At 36.3% G+C, this 26,075-nt stretch overlaps 1 protein-coding gene across 6 annotated transcripts in view; it reads right to left on the bottom strand.

Moving 5' to 3' along the window:
- The window catches only part of DYNC1I1 (dynein cytoplasmic 1 intermediate chain 1), a 188,618-nt gene that overhangs the window by 147,952 nt on the left and 14,591 nt on the right, over positions 1–26,075 (bottom strand). For 4 of the 6 annotated variants that reach the window (XM_087712713.1, XM_087712711.1, XM_087712714.1 and 1 more), the window contains exons 4-6: positions 25,728–25,818; positions 12,609–12,668; positions 10,517–10,632 (exon numbers count right to left, since the gene is read on the bottom strand). In XM_087712713.1, the coding sequence (XP_087568839.1) occupies positions 10,517–10,632; positions 12,609–12,668; positions 25,728–25,818 (267 nt within the window). The remainder of the gene's footprint in view (positions 1–10,516; positions 10,633–12,608; positions 12,669–25,727; positions 25,819–26,075) is intronic. The other 2 variants (XM_087712716.1, XM_087712717.1) reach the window with 1 other exon arrangement.

The raw sequence follows: 26,075 nt of genomic DNA, 5'->3' as shown, positions 1-26,075 counted from the left end.
TCTCTTTATGTACACTGAGAGAATATGCACCAAAGACAAATTCCTTGTGTGTCCAATCACACACGGGCAAAAAAGAGTTATGTTCTGTTCAATACTATTCCATTCCATTCCATTCTCACTAGCATCTACAAACTTAGGGTTACCGTATATACTCGAGTATAGGCCGACCCGAATATAAGCCGAGGCACCTAATTTTACCACAAAAAACTGGAAAAGTTATTGACTCGAGTATAAGCCTAGGGTGGGAAATGCAGCAGCTACCGATAAATTTCAAAAATAAAAATAGATACCAATAATGCCATTGCCCATTGAATAACATATACAGCCTGCCTGTGCCCATTAAATATACAGTAGCCATTGTAAAAATTTGCTCTGCATAACAAATTATTATCACACAATACCGGTGTATTCAATGAAATACTTCACTCACCTCATGATGCTGATGTCCCGCTGTGATGATGATGTCCCGCCTCCTATGACACACGGCACAGTGATTCCTATCATTGGATCACTGTACCAGAGGAGGTGGGACATCGCTATGTGGCTGCTTGCCATAACAAGGAGGAGGTGGGACATCGTTGCAGAGCGGCAGGAGGGGAAGGAAGGGGAATCGTAAGATAGCCCTGCATTACATTAGAACGTGAGGAGGGGGGATGGTGCGGTGCATGCTGCGTGGCAAACTGACACAGAGGGAGGGGAAACTCAAGGGCGCTGGGCCATTCATGAGCGTCACCCAGCGGCATGGCCCCACCCCTTTTTCTCCTCCATTTCGGGCAAATTTTTCACTGACTCGAGTATAAGCCGAGGCGGCTTTTTTCAGCTCAAAAAGTGGGCTGAAAAACTAGGCTTATACTTGAGTATATACAGTATCTCATTTCTTGAGCTGTTTTGCATTTTCAATAAAGATTTCTTCACCTTTAAAGAGACGGGCACTTGCACTGCAGATTTACTTTGAGTAGCAGTAAGAAAGAAAAGTGGTCTCCTGCATCATTTTCCTGCTTAAAATCCATTCAACTGCCTATTGCTTATTTAAAGGGTATAATCAACCTTCCTTTTTGATTTCTGAAAAAGAATAAATTCTGATAAAATATACTCAGTTGCCATATCTCTGCAATGAAACAAATTAAGATTTTAAGAACAAAATGTAAAAGGTTAATGAGGGACAGCACAAATTATATAGCTAACTTTTTATCTAGATATCCGTCCAGGACAAAACTAAGTGGACAGGTAGTCCTTGATTTACAACCACAATTGAGCCCAAACTTTCTGTTGCTAAGTGAAATATTTGTTAAGTGATTTTGCCCCACTTTACGAACTTTCTTGCCACAGTTGTTACGTGAATCACTTCCATAGAGATGCCTCAAAGGTGGTAACTATGTAAAATGATCATAAGTCACCTTTTTCAGTGCTGTTGCAACTTCAAATGGTTACTAAGTGAGCTGTTTAAGTCAAAGACTACCTGTACAGAGAAATATATTGATAAATATATTAAATATATAGAAATATATGGAAATAAATTTTTATTTATAGAAATAAATCCTTGAAAAATACAATTATGTAGCTATGGCAAGAATTTGACTTGGAAGAGTATTTTGCAATGATTTATACACCATCAAAACAATCACAATAGTAACAGCTGCTCAACAGATTCAGTGTCCAGCTTCACACACACACACACACACAGCTGAACATTGATGAGAAAATAGGGAGACAGAACCACAGGAGGAGACTGTAAATCCAATTGGCAATTCAAAGCCTTCATAGCTACTGTCATTCAGACAATTAGTCTTGTTAATACAGTTCCATAATGTCTCCTTGTTTCAAACAAAGAACGTTGCTGTACATTGTACAGATAGTCTCTGATTTGCAATGGTTGCTTAACAACCATTCAAAGTTACCACAGACCACCCAAACGTACTTATGACCAGTTTTTGAAATTGAATTTTGACCCAATTCTCCATGGTCATGTGACTTTCAACTTTTCTTGCCAATTTTCAGTGTTTATTTCTGGTTTTCAGCCAAAAAACAACAATAACAAAAAGCCCATTGGGGAAAACTGGTTCATTTAATAACCATGGCATTCCTTTAAAAGCCACCACAAAAAAATGTTTAAAAATTTGGTCCTGTCATGTGATGCCTCAATTTATGTCCAGAATGACTTATAACCATAATTCCAGGCTCAATTAGGATTATAAATCAGGCGTTACTTGTTGTCCAAGTTAAACTATTTTTCTTATTTTCACAAAGCAAAACTACACTTTAAATTTCACTTTCTTTGTCATATTTGTTTCAGAAGGCAATAAAACTCAGGATAAGTTAGACTCGATTGTATATTTCAGCTTTGCTGTGTACTCTTCATTATGGTGATTAGACAGTTGGTGCCACTTATTAAGAATGAAAAGAACAGTACTATTGTGTTTCCTTTCCTTCTGGTTTGTTTTTTCTTCCTCAGCTATTTCTATCTAAGCAGACATGCCGTAATATTAATCAAAGTTTCTGAAGTCTGTTACTTGCAAGATACTTCAATATAGGTTTTACATATACTTAAGTTTTATTAATTATAATGGTTTACTTTCAATATGGCTTCATTAGATGGCTGTATAGAAGCTTGCCAAATTTTCAATTAGGTGGGATACATAATAATATAAAATATATTATTTTCAGGCTATTTATCATCAGCTGATAGAAGTCTAAGACACATTAAAAAAATATATTTTATGTTTCATTGTTTATTTCCCAGGAGGCAACAAACAGCACCTAATCCATCTGCCCTAAAAATAGCTGTTTCTGATAATAATATATTTAACACATTGTTATAATAATCATGGAAAACAATGTGAAGCTACTGGGGAGGAAGTTGAAATGAATTTCATATAAAACATATCCTTGAGCATTAATGAATTTTTCTTTAAATCAAGATGGCAAAACAGCGGAGTTTCTTTCCATAAACTACACAAAGTTTTAATTAAATTCATTAAATTCTGTTTGCCTTTTGTCCGAGGTCCAATCCATTTTGTCAAAAATAATAGCAATGTAACTGGATAAGACTACATGCAGACATTTAGAGAAGATTAAGGATTCTCATATCATGTTTACTAAGTAATACTTAGAAAATAAAATTACTGCAAGATATAGTCAGTGTCCTCCGGGTTCCTTATTTAACAGATTAATTAAAGCAGGGGTGTCAAATCCGGGCCATGATATGGCTGGATCTGGATGATGGGGCTGTCCTGGAAAATGTAAAGAGTCAGCATGCATTGCTTCAGCCCAGTCTACCAGTGCGAAGAAGAAACATCAGGCCAGCGTGGCTTCAGCCCAATCTACCCAGTGCGAAGAGGAAATACGCCAGCAGTTTGGGGAGGGCATCAAGCTGGCCATGCCCACCCAGTTGGCCACATTCACCCCATCAGCCATGCCTACCTGGCCTCCTGAGGTCAACCACAGCCTTGATGAGGCCCTCAATGAAATTGAGTTTGACACTTCTGGATTAAAGGAATAGTTAAGATACATGTTAGATTGGGTGAAGGATTGAGGAAGACTCAGGCTTGTGACAAACAACTTTTTAAAGACTGCTTTATTATTGTTCTAGACAGCTTAACAAAATAAAGAAGCTTTTTAAAATAAATGCTTGATCTGAAGAAGAGGGTATCTTCTTTTAAATAGCAGAGAATAACTATAATTCCAGAATGCACATCAATTTTAACAGCATCTGTACAAGTATAGTCTAAAATGTAACACTACAAACAATGTATATTGTCTGTACTGTTTGCTGTTTGTTGCAAGGAGGTAAATTGCTGGGAGGCAAAAGCAGATTTTTTCCCCCTTGTATTCCTCTCCAAAAGCTAGGTGTGTCTTAAATTTCGGAACGTCTTATACTCCGAAAAATACGGTAGATATCCATAACCAAATGAAAACCATTAAAATAAAGTTTATATCTTAGAGACAATGCTGAATGTGTTGGTGGTAAACAAAGGAGGTTTCTAAAAGCTATTCTAAAATTTTCTAGGAAGATACAGTCATAGAAAGAACATTTCCAATTTAGGTCATAGAACGTTAAGATTGAAAGGGACCTTAAAGGTCTTCCAGTCCTACCTCCTGTTCAAGCAGGAGACCCTATACCATTCTGGACAAATGGCTATTCAGTGTCTTTTTGAAAACCTCCAGTGATGGAGCAGCCACAACTTCCGGAGGTAAGCTGATTCCACTGATTAATTGTTCTAACTGCCAGGGAAATCTCTCCTTGGCTCTATGTAGGATCTATAGTTAATGATCTTCCATTTCTTGTCCTGCCTTCTAGTACTTTGGGAAATAGGTTGATCTCCTCTTCTCTGTGACATCCCTTCAAGTACTAGAAAACTCATATCATATATCATATCATATCGTATTGTATATCATCTCATGTAATAAATGATGATTCATTTTGTGAAAACAGTAAACAATGAGAGGGACACTGATAAAAATATCCAAGATTTAATATTAAGCCATAAAACTCTAAAATTATAATTGTACATGTAAGTATATGATCTAATGAAGAAGAAAAGTAACTGAAGCATACTATTATTAACAATTATCATGAGCCACATCAAAGGATTATTATTAAAAGTGGTATACTTCTAAAAGTCAGTTTACAGACTGATTCTACATGTGTTCATTCAGAAGTAAATTCTTTTGAGTTCACAATGGCTTCCTGCCAAGTAAATGTGCATAAGATTATAGGTTTCGACATGTAAGGTCAGCCACATGTGGGTGATTTCACAAGGAAATTTTAACCACAGAAGAATAAGACAGGAGAATCCATCATTCAGTCTACTTTTATCTGTCAAAAATGATTGTGTTAAATGACATATATAACATAATAGACCACTACTGGTATAATCAAATTAAAATGCATTAGATGAATCCATTTTTATAGCTTAGATATAATACTATATTGGGGAGGGGGGTGTTTCATACTATTTTCAGATGATACTAAATTAATACCAGTCTTATAAATGGCTACGAAAAGGATATTTTACTTAAACATTTTTTATTTTCTTGTTAAAAGCGAATTAGCAAAACCTTTAATTTTAGATCCAGCTTTTCTGTTAACGTGCTAATATAATAAAACAACTGTATTAAGCCACCAGAGTTGCAGAACGTATCAGGCTCTACATGTGCCCTATCAATGAAATTAACCAGTGTGACCCTTGATTTCCTTCAATAATTGAAAATATTTTCTACTTGGACCTCTGTATACTTCAAGATAGGCATTTTGGGAAGTAGATTGGCCAGCCTTCCTGTTTATAATCAGCTGTCTTTCCTCAAAAACCTAGGACACAATCAGTATTTTACTTCATATTTAATTTGGACTTGTTTATCCCTCTGTTCTATTATTTTGTCAATTTTAAGGGCAGCTTATATTAGTAATGGAAATAAGAATAGCTAGGCAAAACCTATCACAGTGAAATTTATAAATCACTTTGTAAGAGCACACTAAAATGGCAGATTAAATGTTATCCTTAAATCAAGCAGCTTTCTATAGGTAGTCCTCAACTTACGATCATTCACTTAGCAACCACTCAAAGTTACAGCAGTGCTGAACCAAAGGACTTATGATAGATAATCAAAGTTATGGCCATTGCAGAGCCCATGATGTAGTCAAAATTCAGGTGCTCCCACACTTATGACCACAGAGGTATTTCAACTCCCTCTGCCCATTTATCTACTTCCTATCTTTGCCCTTTTGGTCACATGCACTCCATGGCCACTGCCACCCTAGCTTATCTTTGCCATATTTTTGCTTTCACTGCCAACCAAGCATGCCCAGCCTACATGAGCTTGTCTCTGTATGAGACCTGGGAAGAACAACCAGGGTTGGCAAACCTCAGCAGCAGGAGGACGAACAAGAAGACAGTGAAGGTCAACTAGGGTGGCAGAGCACAGGGCCTTGGAATGCAGGGCAATGAAAGCAAATATATCTGTGACTTTGGACCATACTACTTAGGATAGCAGAGGCTTCCTGAGGCATCTGAGATTCTCGGCTGGGGTGGCTGGAGCTTCGCACTCTGCTGCTATGAGAGCTTCCCAGGGCAGCTGTGACTTCACACTGCATTTGTTTCAGGGGTTGCAGGGTGCCAAGAAACCCCTAAACCAGGGTTCCCCAACTCCCAGTCCATGGACCAGCACCGATCTGCTGCACACCAGAAACCAGTCAGTGCAAACAAGCAGAGCCCCATCCACGGGATGCAGGCAGCAGCTGGAACCATGCCCCTCCTGGTGTGGAAAAACCTCTCTTCACGGAACTGGTCCCTGGTGCCCAAAAGATTGGGGGGCCACTGTCCTAAGCACTAGTGTGCACAGACAGAGCTATGTAGTTTCAGGGCTACCTGCCATCAAGCAGGATGCAGGACAAAAGGGCAAAGATGCAGGGAATAGGTTTTTGGGGGTAGCTGAAGAACTGCAGTCCCTTACTTTGAAAAAAAATCAAGGCACAAGGCTGGAAAGGACCAAGTCCAGAGGCTTGGGGTGATTCCCAGCTAAAAACAGTGGAATTTATTTAACAATGATGCAGGAAATGCTGGGATTTCCATTTCTAATTGTCACATGACCTCATGCTTTACAACCACATTACTTAGCACCAGAAATTCCAATCCTAATTACCAATGTAAGTTGAGAACTGCCTACATAAGTCACATTTTACACATTCTACAAAGTTGAATAGACCTACTTGCAGCTATTACGCATCTGTGTGGCATGTAAAGAAACACCTGCATTAAACACACTGAGATCATGAAAGAAATTTTTTCAACTAATGAACTTTAACTAGATAGATATGCTGGACTTTTCTCAGCTGAAAATGTTTTTCTTTTCCTTCTTTTCCCTTTTTTTTATTAATTGTGGTTACATTTATATACAGGGGTCATCTCCAAGTGCAAAACACAGGGCTGCTTTCAAATGTCAGGACAGAAGGATGAGAGAAAAGCACAGAGCCAATTACTTGCAGCCGACATGAAGACTTTGAGATCAAAGCCATCATCCGTCATCTGGGGCTAGTTTTCATCTGGCATGTCAACTGCCCATTTGTTTTAATGGATTGAACTGGGGAACCTTGATGAATATTTAAATTGACGAACAAACAATGAGGAAAATATATTATAATCCTCAGGAAGCAATAAAAGAGACATGGAGGAGTAAGAAGAAACAGATCACAGTCCTCTATTGAAAACGAAGTATCCTACCTAGGTATAAATAAGTACTAGAAGAATAAACTTACTCTTTTGGACTGAGAAGTACTTCAGGCACTGTCTAGGGGGCCTTTCCTAACTTTCTCCCCATTACAAATCTGTGAGTTAAGCTAAACTTTAAAATTATGAATGGTTTAAAGGCACCCATTAAGCACTGTGGACAAGCAAGAAGATTAAACCTGAATCTTCTAAGTTCATCATCTAATTATTATTATTTGGTCATTCACTCAATTTATGTCACTTGCCACCACAGACAAGTGACTATGGGTGGCATACATTAGATCAGGGGTCCCCTACTCTCAGGCTATGGACCATTTATTGGTCCATGGCGAAACTGAAACCATCCCCCATTCAATTTCATGAAAGAAAAACTGCCTTCCACGAAACTGGTGCCTGGTGCCCAAAAGGTTGAGTAACATTGCATTAAACTCAGTGGTGGGATTCCAAAATTTTTACTACTGGTTCTGTGGGCATGGATTGGTAGGCATGGTGTGGCTTGGTGGGCGTGGCTTTAATTGGTGGACATGGCTTTAATTGGTGGGTGTGGCAGAGGAAGGATACTGTAAAATCTCTTTCCCTCCCCACTCCAGGGGAAGATTACTGCAAAATCCCCATTTCCTCCCAATCAGCTGGGACTCAGGAGGCAGAGAATAGATGGGGGCAGGGGAAGTCAGAGGTGGTATTTACCAGTTCTCCAAACTACTCAAAATTTCTGCTACCAGTTCTCCAGAACTGGTCAGAACTTGCTGAATACCAGCTCTGATTAGACTGTTCACATGACAGAACCCTAAGCCAATGACCCTATTATACAGAGAATTCACCTTTGAGTGCAATAAGCAAATGGAAATTTCAGAATTCTTTTTCACAACAGAGGTAGCCCTTCTTTGCTTTCTTTACAAAATTCAGTTGGCCAAGGAATTATGTTCCTTGCCACTTATGTGCTAGGCAAGGGGTGATTAATTATGATCTTAGACCTGAGAATTGGCTCTGTTTCCCACAGCAGTCCTTCAAAAAGCCTTTGTTGTTAACTAGTAAAGGTTGGAGGGAATTCTTCTATGTCTCGAGCACATGAGAACTGTTATTAGTGAGCTATTATAGATGCTGCCTGTGATTCCTAACAGGCTTGCAGGATCTTGACACCTCCTAGGCTTCCTAATCCATCTGCTTCAGACCAGCTTTGAAGGATGACCAAGCAGGCTCTGATTTAGGGCACCAAACTAGGAGTACCAGTTCCATTGTTTTTTTCAAATCATTCTAAAAATGAAAATCTTTGCATTATTGAGAAGTTGCACTATTAGTCAATGTGGCCTAAGGTCAACATATAACCTTGAACTGCCATTGCATTTGTTTATATATTCATTAAATGGAAAACTAAATACTATAAAGAAGCATCCTCCAGCATAATTTTTATTATGAAGAATAACAGCCCCTCAAATATTGGAAGATTGCTATAATATTGTCCCCAGACTATAAATTCCCAGTTCCCACAAATGTTCTTCATACTGGTTGGCCTCCAGTTCCCTAATAATGTCTGTTACTCTTGTCTGCACTGTTTCTAGAGAGACTCAACACCTTTTTTTTATGACGATGACTCAAAGTGGATGCAGAATTCCCAAGTCAACTTTAGTGTATTGTTGATTTAAGCACTCTATTAACTTAAATGTCACCAAAGAAATCCCCTGAAACAACGATCCAGTTTTAATAACATTGCACTTTCAGAATCTGCTATTTCCTCCCCCTGGTTTTTTTATTGAAGGAGACTTACTTTTGTTCTGGGAACAAAGCAGAAGTACATGTATAAGAAGAATCAATACGGAAAGAAGAAAATTTGAGATTCTCACCCATATATTTTTTTAGCTCCTTCCAGATAGATAAATCAGTTCTATGTTCACATGTATTACAGCCATCAATTTGCAAGCTATTTTTCCTTTATTTTCCACCATGTCAGTTTTAATTGAACCACTAGAGGGCACCCTTTGAAAATTTTATATAATAAAATTCCTTTGAAAATCTCAATGTTTGAAATATAGTAGAAGAGTAAGCCTTTGCCGTTGATAAATCATATTTTTCTTGCAAAATAACTTGATTTTCACCTTTAAAAATCGACAAGCAATCTTGCAGACATTGCACAAGGAAAGCTATGTTAGTCTATAGAATGAATGTCTTTAAAGAAAATTTATTAGAAAAGTTGCCTCCAAGCTTTCGATTTTGACAGGCATCTGTCAAATTCCATAGTAGAATTTTTAATTGCATTAAATAATAGCTTTATGTTAGATTCAAATTATTGTAGACAGCACATTCATTTCCCCAATACTGACTTTTGAGGAAGAAACAATGTTTTAGAACATTTTGGAAACCTGTTTCAGGCATAAGCTTAGGCAGTAAATATTTAGATCACCTTTCTCCAAGTTGGCATTTTCAGTGATGAGCCCTGACACCTCCTGAAATGAACTTCCATTAAATCTAGAGACAATGACTGCTTTTTCATAATCTAAATGGAGGAACGCCAAAGGGGTCGTTAACATAACAGAAAACAAATCTAGTGCATGCAGGCAAATGTCCCAGAAACTGAATTTATTTTAAAAGTTATATCTCATTTGTTCTTCACCAAAGAGCAGCTTGGCAATAAAATCAGATTTACAAAATGTGTTCAACCATCATAAATAATCAACATCAAAACACTCCTCCCCCTCCTAAATTCCAAAACTCAATAGAAGCAGAACATGTTAAAATATGTACAGACAAAAGGAAATGTAGAGCAGAAGGAAAAGTAACACAGTATAATGAGAAAAGTTTTTTTTTCCCCAACAGAATGTCTTCTAAAGTGACAACGCTACAACAGCTAATTGACTATACTGATGAAATGTCTGCGCCAAAAAGGTCTTACATCACAGCCCTGCCATTGCAAGGAGACGCTCAGGGAGGAAGAATCTAATTTTAGTTGCTGTTTAGTTACTTGGGGATCGGCTAATTTAAAGGCTTAAAAGAGAAGCAAGTGATGGTCAGAGATGATAAGGTTTATCATCCAAAACACCCCAAAAAATTAAAGAGCGAAAAGTTGCCTAGATGAGCTTGAAAGTTAATTAATTAAAACTTGGTTCTATTAGAAACAAGCCAGCAAGCAACATTAATCAAATAACCGTGAGAAAGACTGCTTCTAATACAAGCCAGCAAAAGTTGATTTGTGATTCCTAATAAAGAACATAGATTATGATCAAAGTATAAATTATCGTAATTTTTTTTTTTAAATACTGAAATAAAATTCCTCTGCAAGTATAAGAAGTTAAACTTACCTTCAGAGCGATGAGTATCCAATGGTGTCTGAGTCTCTTTGGAATAGGACACTACTTCCCGAGGCAAGAAGTCCACCTGGGTGATCTTGGAGATTCCAAGTTTGTGTAGACGGCGGCTAGAACAAAAACACACACAATATTGAGGAATGAAACAAGTTTCCCCAAACCCTATGGGTGTCAGCCTTGAGTCCCTTGATTCCTCTCATGCAAACCAGGGAAATAAGACTTGCATTCCAGGTTGCTTTGGAATGTTGCACCTAACAAAAAGTTCTATGAACAGGATACTGATCTCTGTAACAATTCAGCCTTTGAAAGAAAAGTTTTTCCAAATCTTGTATGATATTTTTATCTAGTAGTTTGAATAAAACACCATCATGAAGTATTATAAGAGGAATTAGAATACTGTGACATTCATACATTGCTAAACTATAATTCCCAGGAACCACGACACCAGACTACTGGTGAGGAGCACTGGGAGTAACATATAGAGTTATCACAGGTTGACTACCACTGCGCTAAAAGATCAAATTATAATGTACAATATGAATTCTTCATTACTCCTAGATTTATTTCTGTATAATGCAAATAAACCAGTACTTACCCTGTTTTCCCGAAAATAAGTGCTTCCTGGATAATAAACCCAACCAGGCTTTTGAGCGCATGCGCTAAAATAAGCTCTCTCCCTAAAATAAGCCCTCCCCGAAAATATTGCAATACAGCAGCAGCTATGGTGAACATACTCGCCACCTCCTGTTACCTCAAAAATAATAAGACCTCCCCGAAAATAAGGTCAAATGCTTATTTTGGGGGTCAAAAGAAAATAAGACCCTGTCTCATTTTCGGGGAAACATAGTATATTTTTAAGAGTATGTTAAAATCACTATAGAGTTCTCCAAGTCAGAGTACCTTGTCATATCATTCTTATAGGTTAACATTACATTCAGAAATAAACTCTTGCATATTAAATGGAGTTACTTCTAAATTTACATTTCATTTATCCTATCCTTACTCCAGAAATAATACATATTTATCTATCTTAGAGCAGGCAAACATGTCTTAAAATGGCAGGGATAAGCATAAGCAATTAGGGGATGAGGCAAATGATGAAATAAGAATTAAAACATCAAGTTACATCATGACTTATGCAACTGCACAATATGTTCTGTCACTACAATTTGTAACAGATGACTATGGCTGGGAGGGTGGGAGTCACAAAATATCTACAGAATCCAAACTGCCAGCGTTATACCAAATTGTGCCATTTGCCTATCATTAACCACTTACATTTTTTGTTTTGCTACACAAAATATAAATATTCCCAGAAAAAAAATCTGAATTGCGGCTATACATTTTATTTTGTTTTCCCTGCAAATACTTATGTGGCTGAAATAGTATCCAAAGATTTTATTGTGGATAATGCTAAGATCTGATGACTTGCTCTACAACATGTTAACTTTTAAGTTAAAAATAATTGGGGCAGAAATATTAGATTAATATTTTACATTAAAGAACTAAATAAGATTAACTACTTTCATTATTTATTAGCTGTGACTTTCAAAATTATCACACAAATAAGGTTGTATAAGAAGAAAAGAGAAAGACATTGATGGACTATATTAAAAGAATGTTGCTAGCAATGAACACAAAAACATAGTAGGGTAAAGTATTTGGCATGCTGGTTACGTTAGAGAAATACATGGTGCTAGACTATATCCACATGCATGTTATAGTTTCCACAAGCATGCAGCTTCAACATTCCATCTCCTGTGAAACAAAAAGAACTCTACAACTCCCAGAGTTCCGTGAAGACAGACAACACAACTCCACATCTGAATAAATTTGGGGTGGCTCAGCAGTGACCCATTCAGAGAGTCTTATTAAAATTTTCTTGGCACAATACGGCCCCTCCCAAATTTTCAGAACTGAACAAACGATGTGGAAAGTTGAGTAGAATTAAATAAAATTATTAATAACAGCAACCACAACAACCAGGATAGAGAAGAGAATAATACAAAAAAATAAGCCTACTTAAGAAGTCAGTTCATGCAATTAAGTCATATTATAACACAAAACAACAAGAGTGGACATATACCCAAGTTCAGAGTCAGACTGAAGCTGGAGCACTGAAGGGTCTGTGTCCCACTGCAGGGTCCTAGCCAGGTTTAATCAGCCGCACAGGACAAAGGAATGGGTGGGCGGAAAAGAACACACAGAATTAACTGAAAGGATGAAGGAAAAGAGGTCACTTCATCACTTGCCATAATATGTTGTACAGGCACAGAACACAGCTCCAAAACTACCATATAAAAACACATGGAGGATCACAGTGTTCTTTATCAGACAAGAGCAGGTATATGTCAAACTAACAAACGTTATACTAGCAAGTATTGAAGGCTTCCAATATATATTTGCCAAGCTATGCTTAACCACACATAATGAACATGATAGAATGGACTTCAGGTATTTAATTACTGACCACTATTCATGAACAACCCCAACACAAAATAAACCTGGTCAGATCCCCCCACTTTGTTTTTACAACAGCATACAGGTCAAAAGGGAAATCTTGGCAGTTCAAATCCCTAGTACAGGTCTCCTGCATGAGCAGGGGAGGTTGGACTAGATGACCTCCAAGGTACCTTCCAACTCTGTTACTGTTTACAAGTGAGCACTTCAAATGCACTGGAGGGGGCGATGCAGTTTGGTTATTCTGGAAAGAGCATTCTGCAAGCAGAAACCAGTTGCTGTGTGATGATTGACTGTACCACAGACACAAAAAGTGGGCCAAAGAAACCTCAGAATGCAACCTTTGGTGCTGATACGTATGGGACATTTTGCACATTCTGATTAAGGCATTATCAGCATGATTATGTTGATATGTCAGCAATGAGTTAAGAACTCTGAACAGATATACTAGAAGGAGCAGGCAAGTGGAATTCAGGCACTTGGTAGCTTTCCCACACTTACCACCACAGGGGCATTTCAACTCTTCCACCTGCCTATCTCCCATTTCATTTATGGCCTTTGGCCCCTTGCCACCCCAGCTGAACTTTGCCATTTTCTAGCTGCCGCTTGCTGATAAGATGGGCCTGCTCTAGTTGCTGGGATAGGCTAGTTTAGGAATCCAAGGATGGCTTTGTACTATGGAAAAGGCGAAGGGGGCGGGCGGGGGGGGGGGGGCAAAACAGCTCAAAGTCAGCCCAAGACTGCCTGTGAGTTTTACAAATGCGTGTTTTGACATACTGTGCCTCCGGAGCTACTTTCAACTTTTGTTGTCCAGGGTTTTGGTTTTTTTGCAGTGCAAAGTCAGCCTTAGTAGGGCCAAGCAGTCAGGCCAGACATGCCTCACTAGCAACAAGAGCAGGAAGATGGCAAAGATGGTACGGGGTAGCAGAGAGCAAGGTGACAGGGATCTTGGAGTGCAGAGTAGTGAGGGGTAGATAGGCAGATGGGGCAATTGGAGACAGTCCCTTATCTGACAGAGGCTCTGGGCTGGAGGGACCAAGCCTGAAACTGCTTCAATAGGGGTGAGACTTTGGCTAATAACAAGTAAAATTTACCTAACGACAGCACTGTTGGGATTGCGGTCAGTAAGCGATGTGCTCATATCACATCTCATTTTATCGCTTAATGAACGAAATTATGGTTCCAGTTATGGTTGTAAGTCAAGGACTACCTTTGCCTTGTTTATACCTCTGAACAAAATGTGGGCAATAATTCTGTGAATAGCCCAGTCTGGAAATTTGTGATGATTATGGATGAAGGGCCAAATACAATTTGAATAAGGTTGATGTGATAAATGACATGTTGAGTTTGGCTCTTAATGGGATGTTTTGTATCTTATGTAAGAAAAGACCGGAGGTAAATTCAAAACTCTTTTCAACACTTCTGGAAGGGTCTGAAACAAAGATTGTTATGAGAGCAAATTACTCATTTTTTTTCTTTTTTAGAATCTAGAAATCCAATAGTTATATATCATTTTGAATTCTATTTCATCAAGTATTTGTCTAATTTGATGAAAGCTCCCCATTATAAGTGTTTCTTGATCTCTATAACTGTAGGAACTTCAATTCCCAGAATTCCTGCAGCCAGCATTATAGCAATGAAGATTCAAAGGGTAATTATGTAAATTGGGGAATTCTTGATAATTCTGACTGTTTCAGTAGCCTTTTACTCTGCCTTAAGATAGCACATTGAATTGGCATTAGGACTTTATGGCGGAAAACTGAAACATTTTGCAGCTAAAAGATACACCCAGATATTATGGGATGGATTTTGGTTATGCTAAAAAAAATTCCATTATTTTGATCAAATTGAAGTACATTGCTTCAATTACCAAAGTGAGTTTAAGAGTCTTATATTTTAGTATTATAATTCCATACAATAATGAAAATAGAGAACAAATGTGATATATAGCTACACACTGGGGATTGTAATCAATACAAGATAATCAGGAATAATCCATCAAGGAATAATCTATCATTGCAATCTAATCCAAAGTTTCAATGAGGATGCAGTTCCACAGGTACTGCTGTAAAAAAAAAAATCTTTTACAACTCACAAGATGTGAATGCTTTACAAGCAGCACAAAAACCTTGTGTGGTCAAGACAAAAGATAAAAATTATTTAAATGTTAATAAAATTACTATAATTATTTTCCATGTATTTAAAAGAATGGTCTTTTTTCTTACTACTATAATCATTGGAAGACTTCAAGGTACACACCCACACACAGTTATTAAATAATAATTGAAGCAGCTCCGCTTTTCAGCGTTTTACATACCTGGTGGATTATCCCTACATATATCAGCATGTCCAGATTCAAAGGGATTTGTTAGAAACCCTTCTTTAGCTCCTTTCATAAATGTGAAGGAAAATTCTTTTCAACAGTAACAAATCCTTCTGGGGAATTTTTTAGTCAACAGTCACTTAAATGATATTTTCCTTGCCATATTTTTTTCAAGCCTTTTAAAAACATTTCATTCTGAGCAAATCTCATGCTTACATTTTTGTTAAGAGTTTTGTTGTTCAAAAATCTCCCTTGGAGGTACAAATATAATCTGAAGTTGAACGTTGTTAATAAATATACATCTCTGGGAGTAGACTTAGTATTGATGCCCATAATCATGTACTGAAACATGTCTTACTGATTCCCGTTTTCAAAACTCAAATCCATTTTTCAGTACAGTTTGCTATTCTTCTCTTCAGATATTGTGCCTTTTGAGCATAATATCTGAGCATATTATGAATTCAGATATTATGCCTTTTGAGCAATCAAATGTTTCAGGCTCGTTCTGATTTCTCTACCCCAAGACAAACAAACTTTGTGCAACTTAGGATAACACTTTTTGTCTATCACAGGGTCACAGTAGCCATGGATATATCTGAGGAGCTGATGAAAGTTCTCTTCCTGATTTTTTTTTAAAATTTCTAAATACTATCAGTGATTAATTCACATCTTAGCTACTGTTTTTTTTGGGGGGGGAGAGATCATGAAAAATTGTGAGAGATGCGGTGGTCCAGTTATTGTGGAGAAAGGAGACTTGGAAATCTCTTCAGATTATCCCTGCTCCACTAGGTAATTGAGACTGTACATCTTTTATTACAAGTTGCTTTAGAAAACTGCAGATTTATTTTTCACGAACTCAGTTATGTCTTTTATTTTGATCATTTAACTTTTCTCACACAAATGATATCGCTAAATGCCCAGGCTTTCCTATGAAAAAAATAGAGAAATAAATTTACATACATTGTTTGAGTTTTATTAGAATATGCAGTTTTTCTTGGATTTTGCTCTTGAGTTTTCCTTTGTAAGGCAAAGTTATAAACCTAAACTTTTTTTAATCCTTATGAATCTCTTTCAGATTTGCATCTTTTTCAGGTTTGTCCTTTATCTTTCTTAAGAAAATATGGCCACAGAAATTTCAGATCACCTTAAATGTGGCTCAATAGGCACAAACATTGCCTACTTTGTTCGGTGGTTTCTTACACAGTAGTCCTAAATATTTGAATATTTTCTTTAAGTTGTTTTAAATTTTGAGGACAGATGTCAATAAAAAGCACAAAAAATATTCTGAAACATAACAGATTTTTAAAAATAATAATAATAACATAGAAACATTTTTAACAAAAAAAATCATCCTGATTCCAATTATTTATTGTTATATGACTTATTTTTTAAAGTAACTATCCTAAATATATTGTCCGTCAATATTACTGTATAACATCACTAAAAACCCAATGAAAGTAGTTCTCAGTGAAATAAATAGGTGCTGCAGGGGAGACCTGTTTATTTCAATAAAACTTGCATTAAATAAATTCCAAAAACCTTGGATTGTGGGTGCTTTAAGAATCAGAAACAGAACTGCAGCATATCAGGACTATAAATCTTCATGAACTTTCACTGACTACAGGGGGGTTTCGTTAATGACCTCAGCAGCATTAGAGTTCTGAATCTGCACCACAACTGAAAGTTGTGAATCTCATGGGGCCACTTATACCAGAACATCCCGATTACTTAGGAGAAAGAGAAAAATACACATAGCTTGCTTGTGGCACTCATTACTCTTTTGTGCCATCCTCTTTAAATGTGACAAGTTTCCCAAGTGACAAACAATATTCCACTAGGGAGGATACTATTACAGTGTCATTAGAGAAAGAGCTTGAGAACACAATCCTCAGCAGGAAAAACAACAACTGAGGTTACTAAATGAACAGGATCATCTTGAAGGCTTGCTAGGGGCTTAAATCTCAGATTTTTCTCTTGGAAGTACTGGTTTCCAGCATTTAACCTATTTCTGAGTGCCTGAGGTTAATTACTATCTTCATGAATATTCCGTCTTCCCATCTGATAACAGTCAAAGTCGGTTGCACAAGACATCAGCACAACACAACCAAAATGAACAATAAAATCAGAACTTCAGACTGGCTCAGACAAGAAAACCAGATAGGAAGTGACAAGAAAATGTTGCCAAAAATGGAATGTGAAATGAACTGAAAGAAGCAAAGAAGGATGCCAAATCTGTCTAGGAAGAGCATCAACGATGGACTACTTTGTCAAGAGAAAGTACTGTTTCCTGTCATTGCCAGACTTTAATTATCTCAGGAAGTGAGAGAGGTCATGCAGAAGAAAACAGGTCTCCAGAATCCCCCATTATAAATAATTAAGGGAAATGTAGGCAACTTTACTAGTTTTGGGTAAGACCTCATTCCACTATACGGCCAAATGTTAAAGCATATGTTTGATATGAGAGTTCAAAATTCATAACTTACACTTTGAATCAGGTCTAGAAATAGATAACTAACTTGGACAGAAGCATGATATTACGCATAAAGAAGACAGCCCATATAAGATAGCACATGGGTATATGTATCTTAATTTCCTTATAACTAAATTAGACTTGTTGTTTAGCACATTAAGCAATCCATGGGGATTTCTGGTTGATGTAGTGGTCAAAACAGCTTGGAAATTAGTGGGCTCCACCAAACTTTCCAAAATCCAGCCAGTAACCACTGTCAAGGGATTCTACGGGGTCAAAGCCGCCTTGTAGGGGTGAAGAAGAAAGGAGAGGTGCTTCGTGGACCATGAAGAACTTGCGATTTCCTCGTTAGGTGCAAATGAGCAGCAGGGACAATAGCCATTTTTGGCAGCCACAAGGTGGGACAACTGGGACTATAAGATTTATGCTGGAGCGGTTTATGGACAGAACATTGAAACTGGGTGATATAACTTCCAACTCTTACTCTAAAGATTTACGTTAAGTACAAGAATTTGAAAAGATCTCCAAGTGTTAAGGAAGCAGCAATCCTTATTGTTAATGAAAGTGGAGGTCCAATACACATAAAGTCTAATACACAAAATAGAAGAAAGTATAACATCTGGAAGGCGGCCTGACCTTGACTCTATTCTAGAAGATAAATACCTAATGAGTTTCTTTTTCCCCTTGAAGATTTCTAAGATGAATTAAATTGCAAATAACTAAACTTTATTGAAACTGGCTATTGGATTATGGATTTGAAAGATTGAAAGAATCTAGTGAATTAATTTGGATTATTAAGGCTATTTGAGAGAGCATTCTACGAAGAAGGAAGAGATAGATGAAAAGAGAAAAGAAGAATACTTAGATAAGACTTTAGAATTTGCACAATTGAGAAGATATGTAATTGGAAAATTACAAGGCTGTAAACTACTAAAAATCCTTAAAGATCATAAAACTAAAGAAAAATCTTTTAAAAAAAAGAGAAATGTTTAAAGAAAAAAAGAAAAATCTCTTTAAAAAAAGAAAGTCTTACTGATGGGTGTTCAAATAATACAGCAGAAAGAAACAAAGGTCAACCTGAACAGAATGTTCAGTAAGTATAAAAACATCTAAAAGTTATAAGACTCCAAGAGAAAAAAATAAAAGGCTGATTTAAAAGTCAATAAATGATGGAACCGCAAATAAGATTTAGAAAAGATGGATGATAATAAAAAATATTAATAAAAAATATAAATAGGGGAAAAAGTACCATACATATTAACAGATAATATAATTTATTATAATTAAAAGTAAAATAAGTTTAATAGGTAGAAGTTTAGGGTTAGGTAATCTAATTGTATTGTTAATATTAATAGTGTGTATATTATGAATTTAAAATTGTGACGATTTTGAGATACATTCCTGAGATTGATTAAATTTTGTTAATATTTGGCTTTATTGGTAGTCCTAGACATTTGAGATATTGAAATCATGGTGGAATAATGACTACTTTTCAAAATATTAAATATTAGTAACTTAGTAGGGGATAATAAATACATAGTGCAAAGAAATGTTATTTATGCTTAAATGAATTAATGGAATAATGATAAAGAATTAGAAAGAGAGAATGGTACTGTTGAAATTGAAAGATCAGGATTATGCATACTTATTTGTATTATTACTGTTAGCATTGTTTTAAAAAGATTTGACCCAACTAATACACAAAATATGGGTTATTAAAATATAATATTATAATATACAATCTATGATCATCCTGCAATTAGCTCCCTAGTCTGTAAAATCTGTGTTGAAGAAAGCTAGGAACTGCCATTCACTAATATTTCTAATCCATTTTGTTCATTATCACTGGGCAGCAGGTTTCCAGAATTTTAGGCAAAAATTACACAGAACTACGTAAGAGATTTGTATATCAGTCTTTTAGGCGTGATATAGATGCATATTACTGAGATACAGTGATACATCCCATCTGTGCTGATACTTCATGCAGTAAGTGGGGTTGGAAATGACCCACATGCATCATTTATAAATAGAAATGGCTGTGTTATATAATTGTTTTAAAGATGACTAAGATGCTTCTTTAAACTTGGAAATGAGAAACTAGCTAATTTTAATTATGAGAGTTTGCTCAATTCTTCCATCTTTAAAATTGCTTCTTTTTATTTTAGAGGAGTAAATTATAACTGATCAGAGATATGGGAAAGGGCATTTCATACCCTTGTACAAGTATTTGTAATCATTATATGTTCAATCCTAAACCTAATTAACCTGAAAAGGTTTCCCAGTTAAAACTTGAGTCATGTTAACAATTCTTTGGGAATTCTTTAGTTTCAGACATGTTCAGGCATCATCATGTTTCAATGATTATGACTTAGAGTTCTGTTGAATTTAAACACTGATATAATACACTATTATAAATGATTCAACAAATTTAACAACCTTAACAACTTAAGGTTTCCTTAGTAAGATATAGTTAAGCAACCATAAATTAGTGAGGTATGTGAAATCTAGTTTTCGAATTGGTAATCCATGGATCCTCTCTGGAAATAAACAGCTCTTTAATCCTTTATTATTTCAAGAGCATTTTTGGTATTTTTGTCCAATACAATATTGTATATTATAACAGTTCACAACCTAAATAAAATATAACCTGATTAGGAAAACAGTTCCCTTCTATAAATCTCTGACATGCAGATCACTGAGGATTTTAGAAGCAAAAGACCAAAAGACACCAAGATGTAAAAAATTATTTGGCACTGCAGTGCACCAATGTATATAGAAGTTTATTAAGAATTAGGCTAGTCATTAGGCTAGCCTAATGTACAGGTAATAAATTAATTAGATGTACAAAATTTCTAAGGCTATAGTAATTAGTTGAGAAATATTAATTGCAATATCATCACGTTTGTGTTCAACAAGCAATCAGAAAGAGCAGTCCTGACCTGAACTGTTACTATATGGGAATGGTCTAAGTAAAGAAATACTGAACAAGATATCTTGATATGAAATGTAAAGCAATGTAGAGAAGACATGATGAAATGGCAAAATAATTAATTAAATAATTTCACGGTGAAAATACAAGGTATAAAATATATCTTCATCATTTAAAGCATCATAAACATTAATCCCCATTAAGAAAACAAAGCATACCAGAAAGAGATGAGCAATTGAAATGGAGAAACTTTGTTGTATTGTCATATATCTTCATGCTCATGCGTACAAATTACTTTTTTTAACTTCCATATATGTAGAAAGTTTACAAATGAGGGATAAAATGTAAAACAGAACATTTGACAATGATACAAATTTTCAAAAGTGGATTTTGCAAACAATATTTGTTAGCTGCTAAGCAAACGTCTATTCCTTTGAGGTTCTGGCTTCCAGGACCTTGCTAAAACATCCATGTTATTCCATGTAGCATTTTTCATCTATATTTCTCTATGGATAGAAACAAGTAAATTATACCATTGATTTCCTTGGGGCTAGTAGTTGTTTCCACCTCTGAAAGAAAAGCAGTCTAATTAAGCATTTCATGACTAGATAATAAGTATGGTAGCCACGAATTACAATAGTTGCAACATATTACATTAATTAATACCAAGGACTAAAATTTTGGTTGTAAGGCACCCTAGATATCACCTTAGGGAAAAGGAAAACCCTTCCCCTCTGAACTACTCTATAGCACAACAAACTTGCTAATGAGAAGAAGAGCACAGAGAATGGAATTCCATCCTTCCTTGAGGAATGACAATATCAGCCCTCTTAATGATGCCACAAACTCCACATGCAAAATGACTCATTAAGCTGAGTCTCTAGCTTCTGTAAATAGCAGACTTCCAAAATTAATTCCTTTTCCTAGATCAAAGATGCAGAGAAGTAGAGTCTAATTTTATTTATCCAAGTATAAATTGAGACATCTCAACTGCTAAAAGCTTACATTGTGCAGTTCTATCTGATATGTGATGTACTCTTAGGAATAAATATGGGAATATCGTATTTTATACTACAGGCAGTTCTCGACTTATATCCACAATTGAGCTCAAAGTTTCTGTTGCTAAATGAAACAGTTGTTAAATGAGTTTTGCCTGATTTTATAATCTTTTTATAATCTTTCTAGCCACAGTTGTTAATTACTGTAGTTCTCCATTGACTTTGCAAAATATGATCACATGACCCCAGGATACTGTAATTGTCATAAATATGACTCGGTTGCCAAGTGTCTGAATTTTGATAAGGTGACCATGAGGGTGCTGCAACAGTTGTGTGAACAACAATCATAAATCACTTTTTTCACTGAAATTGTAAATTTAAATGGTCACTAAACAAATTATTGTAAATCAAGGACTACCTGTAAGTGAAAACTTTGGGTAATACAAATTTAACGCTATAAAATGGGAGGGAGGGAATGTTAATCTTTCAGATGTATAATACCTGTAGTTCAGTGGTGGGTTGCAAATCCCGTTCCAACCAGTACGGTTGGAAGAGGCTGGTGGCATCCTCATGGATTCGTGCAGTGCGCGCGCACATGTGCGCATGCGTCTTAGCGCCTCTGCAATGCTCCAGCTGCTCTGCGGAGTGTTGCGCAGGAGCTGTACGCATCATACGCCTGTGCAGAAGCTTTAAACACCGGTAAGGAGCTCAGGCGGGTGGGTGGGCCCTCCGGAGCACCGTACTGGAACTGTATCCAGTGTTCCAGGATGGCTCCGGTACCCCCGTACTGTGGCGTACCGTCTGCAACCCACCACTGCTGTAGTTACACTTTCAGAAGAACCACAGACATGAATTTTTCCTGGAAACAAATCAAAATAGTAATTATCTATTACAGATTCATTGATACTAATTGTTTTTTTGTTATTAGAAATAGTTTTATTTTCATACTTGTATTGTCTTAACAAGTATTTTTATTCATTCTGAATCTAGGAATATGATCAAAATTATAGAATACTGATTATGAAAAATATCTAGACAGTAGGAGAAATGGAAATCTTGACTGCCATTTGACTGCTGTTTACTCAGAAATAGAAAATAGCTTACTTTAAATTTTATATCTTTGAATTTCATTACTAAGTTTACAAAATGAAGTTATATCAACTCTTCCTGCATATCTGTCCCTTTTGTGTCTACAAGTGTTCTAAAACAGAAATAAAAGTGCATGTCAAGTATGAATTATTTATATCAAGGCTATAAAAACAAAAGATACATTTTCTATTACTGTATTATAATAGAGGTTGCCCAAAAAGAATGCATCAGAAGCACACTAAGCTCATGATATACATTTCCAATTCTATACAAGAACCAACAAACAAACCCCCAGATGCCATCCCCGTATTATTATTAATGGTTGTGTTGCATCGAATTGTGAGACCTTAAGTTTAAACAGACAACAGTGAGTAAAAACTTAGGGAATCCAAAGTTAGATGGAAAATCTACAAGTCTCTTTTCACTGTAATGCAAGTCCATTTAGAATCCGATTTTCATTTCAAGTAATCTCAGCTAAGAGCAGTGGTGGGTTCCTACCAGTTCAGCCGAGTAGGTAGTAATTCGGCCAGCCATGCCCCTGAACCAGTTCTATTGGTAGTGCCATAGGTTTTGCCACTAATGCTTCTGAGTATACACAGAAGCATTATTTTTAGAGCATCCCTGAGCACACTGGCAGTAGAAAAAGCCGGAACCCACTCCTGGCTAAAAGCCTTGATATTCCTATACTGTCTAAAGTTATCATTATATCACTATTCCTGTCATTGCCCCCTCATCATATGCCTACCACTCTGGCACTCAATATGGAGACCAAGTGGTCTCCCGCTCCTACCTGCAAAACTTCCAGTTTATCTGAGGTGGGTTTCACTTGTCTTAACCACAGAGAGGATAATGACATCTTAGTTTTTGCTACCACTTCTGATTTTTCTAATAGCTCAATGGTGCAGAAGTGGAAAAAAATGTTTGGAACAGCACCACACTAAAGAAACAACTCATAGGAATCAATGGCAAAATGTTCTATTTCAGGAGATGGGAAGTTAATGGTAATGTTATTTCTACCTTACGGAAAACCATAACCCTCAAAATGATTCCAAAGATCTGATGGAAGAGCACAAGACATCCTGATGCAGTCCAAAAGAAACACCTTATAGAAAGTGAATGTGGGCAGTGAATTCATAATGTGACAGGAATCTGCGCAAGGACATTTCAGTCCAGTGTTAAGAATAATTCAAAATAGTGCAACATTTTGCATCTTAAAAATTCCACGTCTGCAACATCGATTTAAAAAAGTAAGAGGATAATGGCAACAACCATACCAATGTATACCTTAAAGTGACCCAAAAAACTATGCCAAAAGTCTCGAGATGTTCAAGACATGCTCTGTTAGGCTCATAGGACTTCCCGATGCGCAACATGAGGGCTATGGTTGCCCATCTCTATCACAGAGAAATAACAAGAAAATGTTATCCCCTAAAAGAGGATGAACAAGATCTACATGCAGAGTCACAACAAGTGCTCAAAAGTATTGTCATTTTGTCTTCAAATATTTGCTATATTAAAGACAAAACAACAGAAAATTTTATTACCTGCCATTATGTTACACTGCCGACACTACATTGATTGGACAGCCATTCACTACAGGACATCCCTAAAAAAGCATTGTTCTTTCTTAACTCTTTAAAAGAAGACCATAAAATGAAATGAAATAAAATGAATCATGCATCTTTCCCTGAACCAAAAATCTGTCCCAAAATTTATCTGAAAAGAAGATAATCAGTGAAAGTTATGCATAAAATTAACTCTATAGTTATGTTTCAAAAGGTTTTGAAATATTGATGAAATTAATTGCACCCTAGAAATCACATGTCAAAGAATAAAAGCAGGACAAAATTTATTTTAAAACTAATAATTATAAGGCAATGTAATTAACTGCTATATCAGTTAAAAGACGCATGCATACAAAGGACCTCTGTGTTAGAAAACACAGTGAATGAATGCTGCTACATTTTCTTCCATTTTTTTCTTAAAACTGTTTAAAACTGAATGGATGAGAATATTGTTCTTCTAAAACAGAGAAGTGTTCACACATCATGCTAGACCCCAATATGGTTTGTTTGGTTTTGGCTTAGTATGTTGTATAAATCCATGCAATTGCGGCTTCTTCAACAATCATAATTAAATAGCCAGCAGTCTTCATGTCCCAAGTCAGTATCAGCTTTTCAAAATACAGAGCTTCAATAAAAGGAATCTTCTCTGACAATCTTTCTAACACAGGATTTCATCTCTGAAACATGGGTATCCCGGGTGGAGGAGGGAAAGAATGATGGAGGAGTGGGGCAAGTGATTAAATGTTTGCTATGACATGACATAAAAATGCAACATACAGGTAATCATTGACTCAATTGTTTGGTTGCTTAGTGACCATTTTAAATTGTAACGAACCTCTCCCCAATTCCAAATTTCCAACCGCCTCCGTGGAGTCATGTGACTGCATTTTGAGTGCTTGGCAACCGGCCTGTATTTATGGTTTTTTGCAGGGTCCTAAGGCCACATGAGAATTTATGACACTTTTGCCAAAAATGTGAGTTTACTTCCAATTTTTGCAAAAATGTCCCCACAGTGGATAATGAGTTCGTTTAACAAAAGCAGCATTCTTTAAACAATTGCAGTGTTCATTTAATGACCAACACAAAAAAGGCCATAAAAATGAATCTAGTCACAATGACTCATTTTACACTCATCAAAACTTATGACTATAATGAATAACCTCCATTAAAGTCATAAGTCAAGAACTACCTGTATAGATCTGCATTGTGACATATAACAAATGCAAGTCATCTTTCTGACATAATTTCATTTTGCGGCCTATACTCTCTAAAACAGAGTGTTCAGTCACACAAGAACCATGACAGAAATACATTTCCCAAAAATATCCTCAAGAGAAGTAGATAGCACATAATGTGAACATTTTATCTTACCTTCCTATAGGTCCCAACTCTCCCGAATCTTGACTTCCAGCTTCACTGGGTGTGCTCACTGATTTCGGAGAGGGAGACATAGGGGTTGGGACTAAATAATGAAAATAACAGGTATCCCATGTTAAAACATGCAATGATTTCACTGATGTAGAGCACCGTCAAGAAAATTATGAACCGGGATCCAAATAATAAAATGATTGCACATGCAGGAGGGTTTTAAATGGTGAAAAAAGGAGAAGAAAAGAAAAAACCAGTCAGTTCTAAATATTTTTGCTAATTAAATTTTAGGGAAGTTTAAACTGGCCCATGAACTGGGTTAACATCAGAGCCCATTTTTTTATATTAAAA

Source organism: Thamnophis sirtalis, unplaced genomic scaffold (genome assembly GCF_051295495.1).
Source record: "Thamnophis sirtalis isolate CommonGarterSnake01/CBP01778 unplaced genomic scaffold, rThaSir2_p1.2 scaffold_4, whole genome shotgun sequence".
Taxonomy (NCBI): Eukaryota; Metazoa; Chordata; class Lepidosauria; order Squamata; family Natricidae; genus Thamnophis; species Thamnophis sirtalis.
Note: the sequence above shows the minus strand (reverse complement) of the source record. Positions and strands in the feature narration are given on the sequence as shown.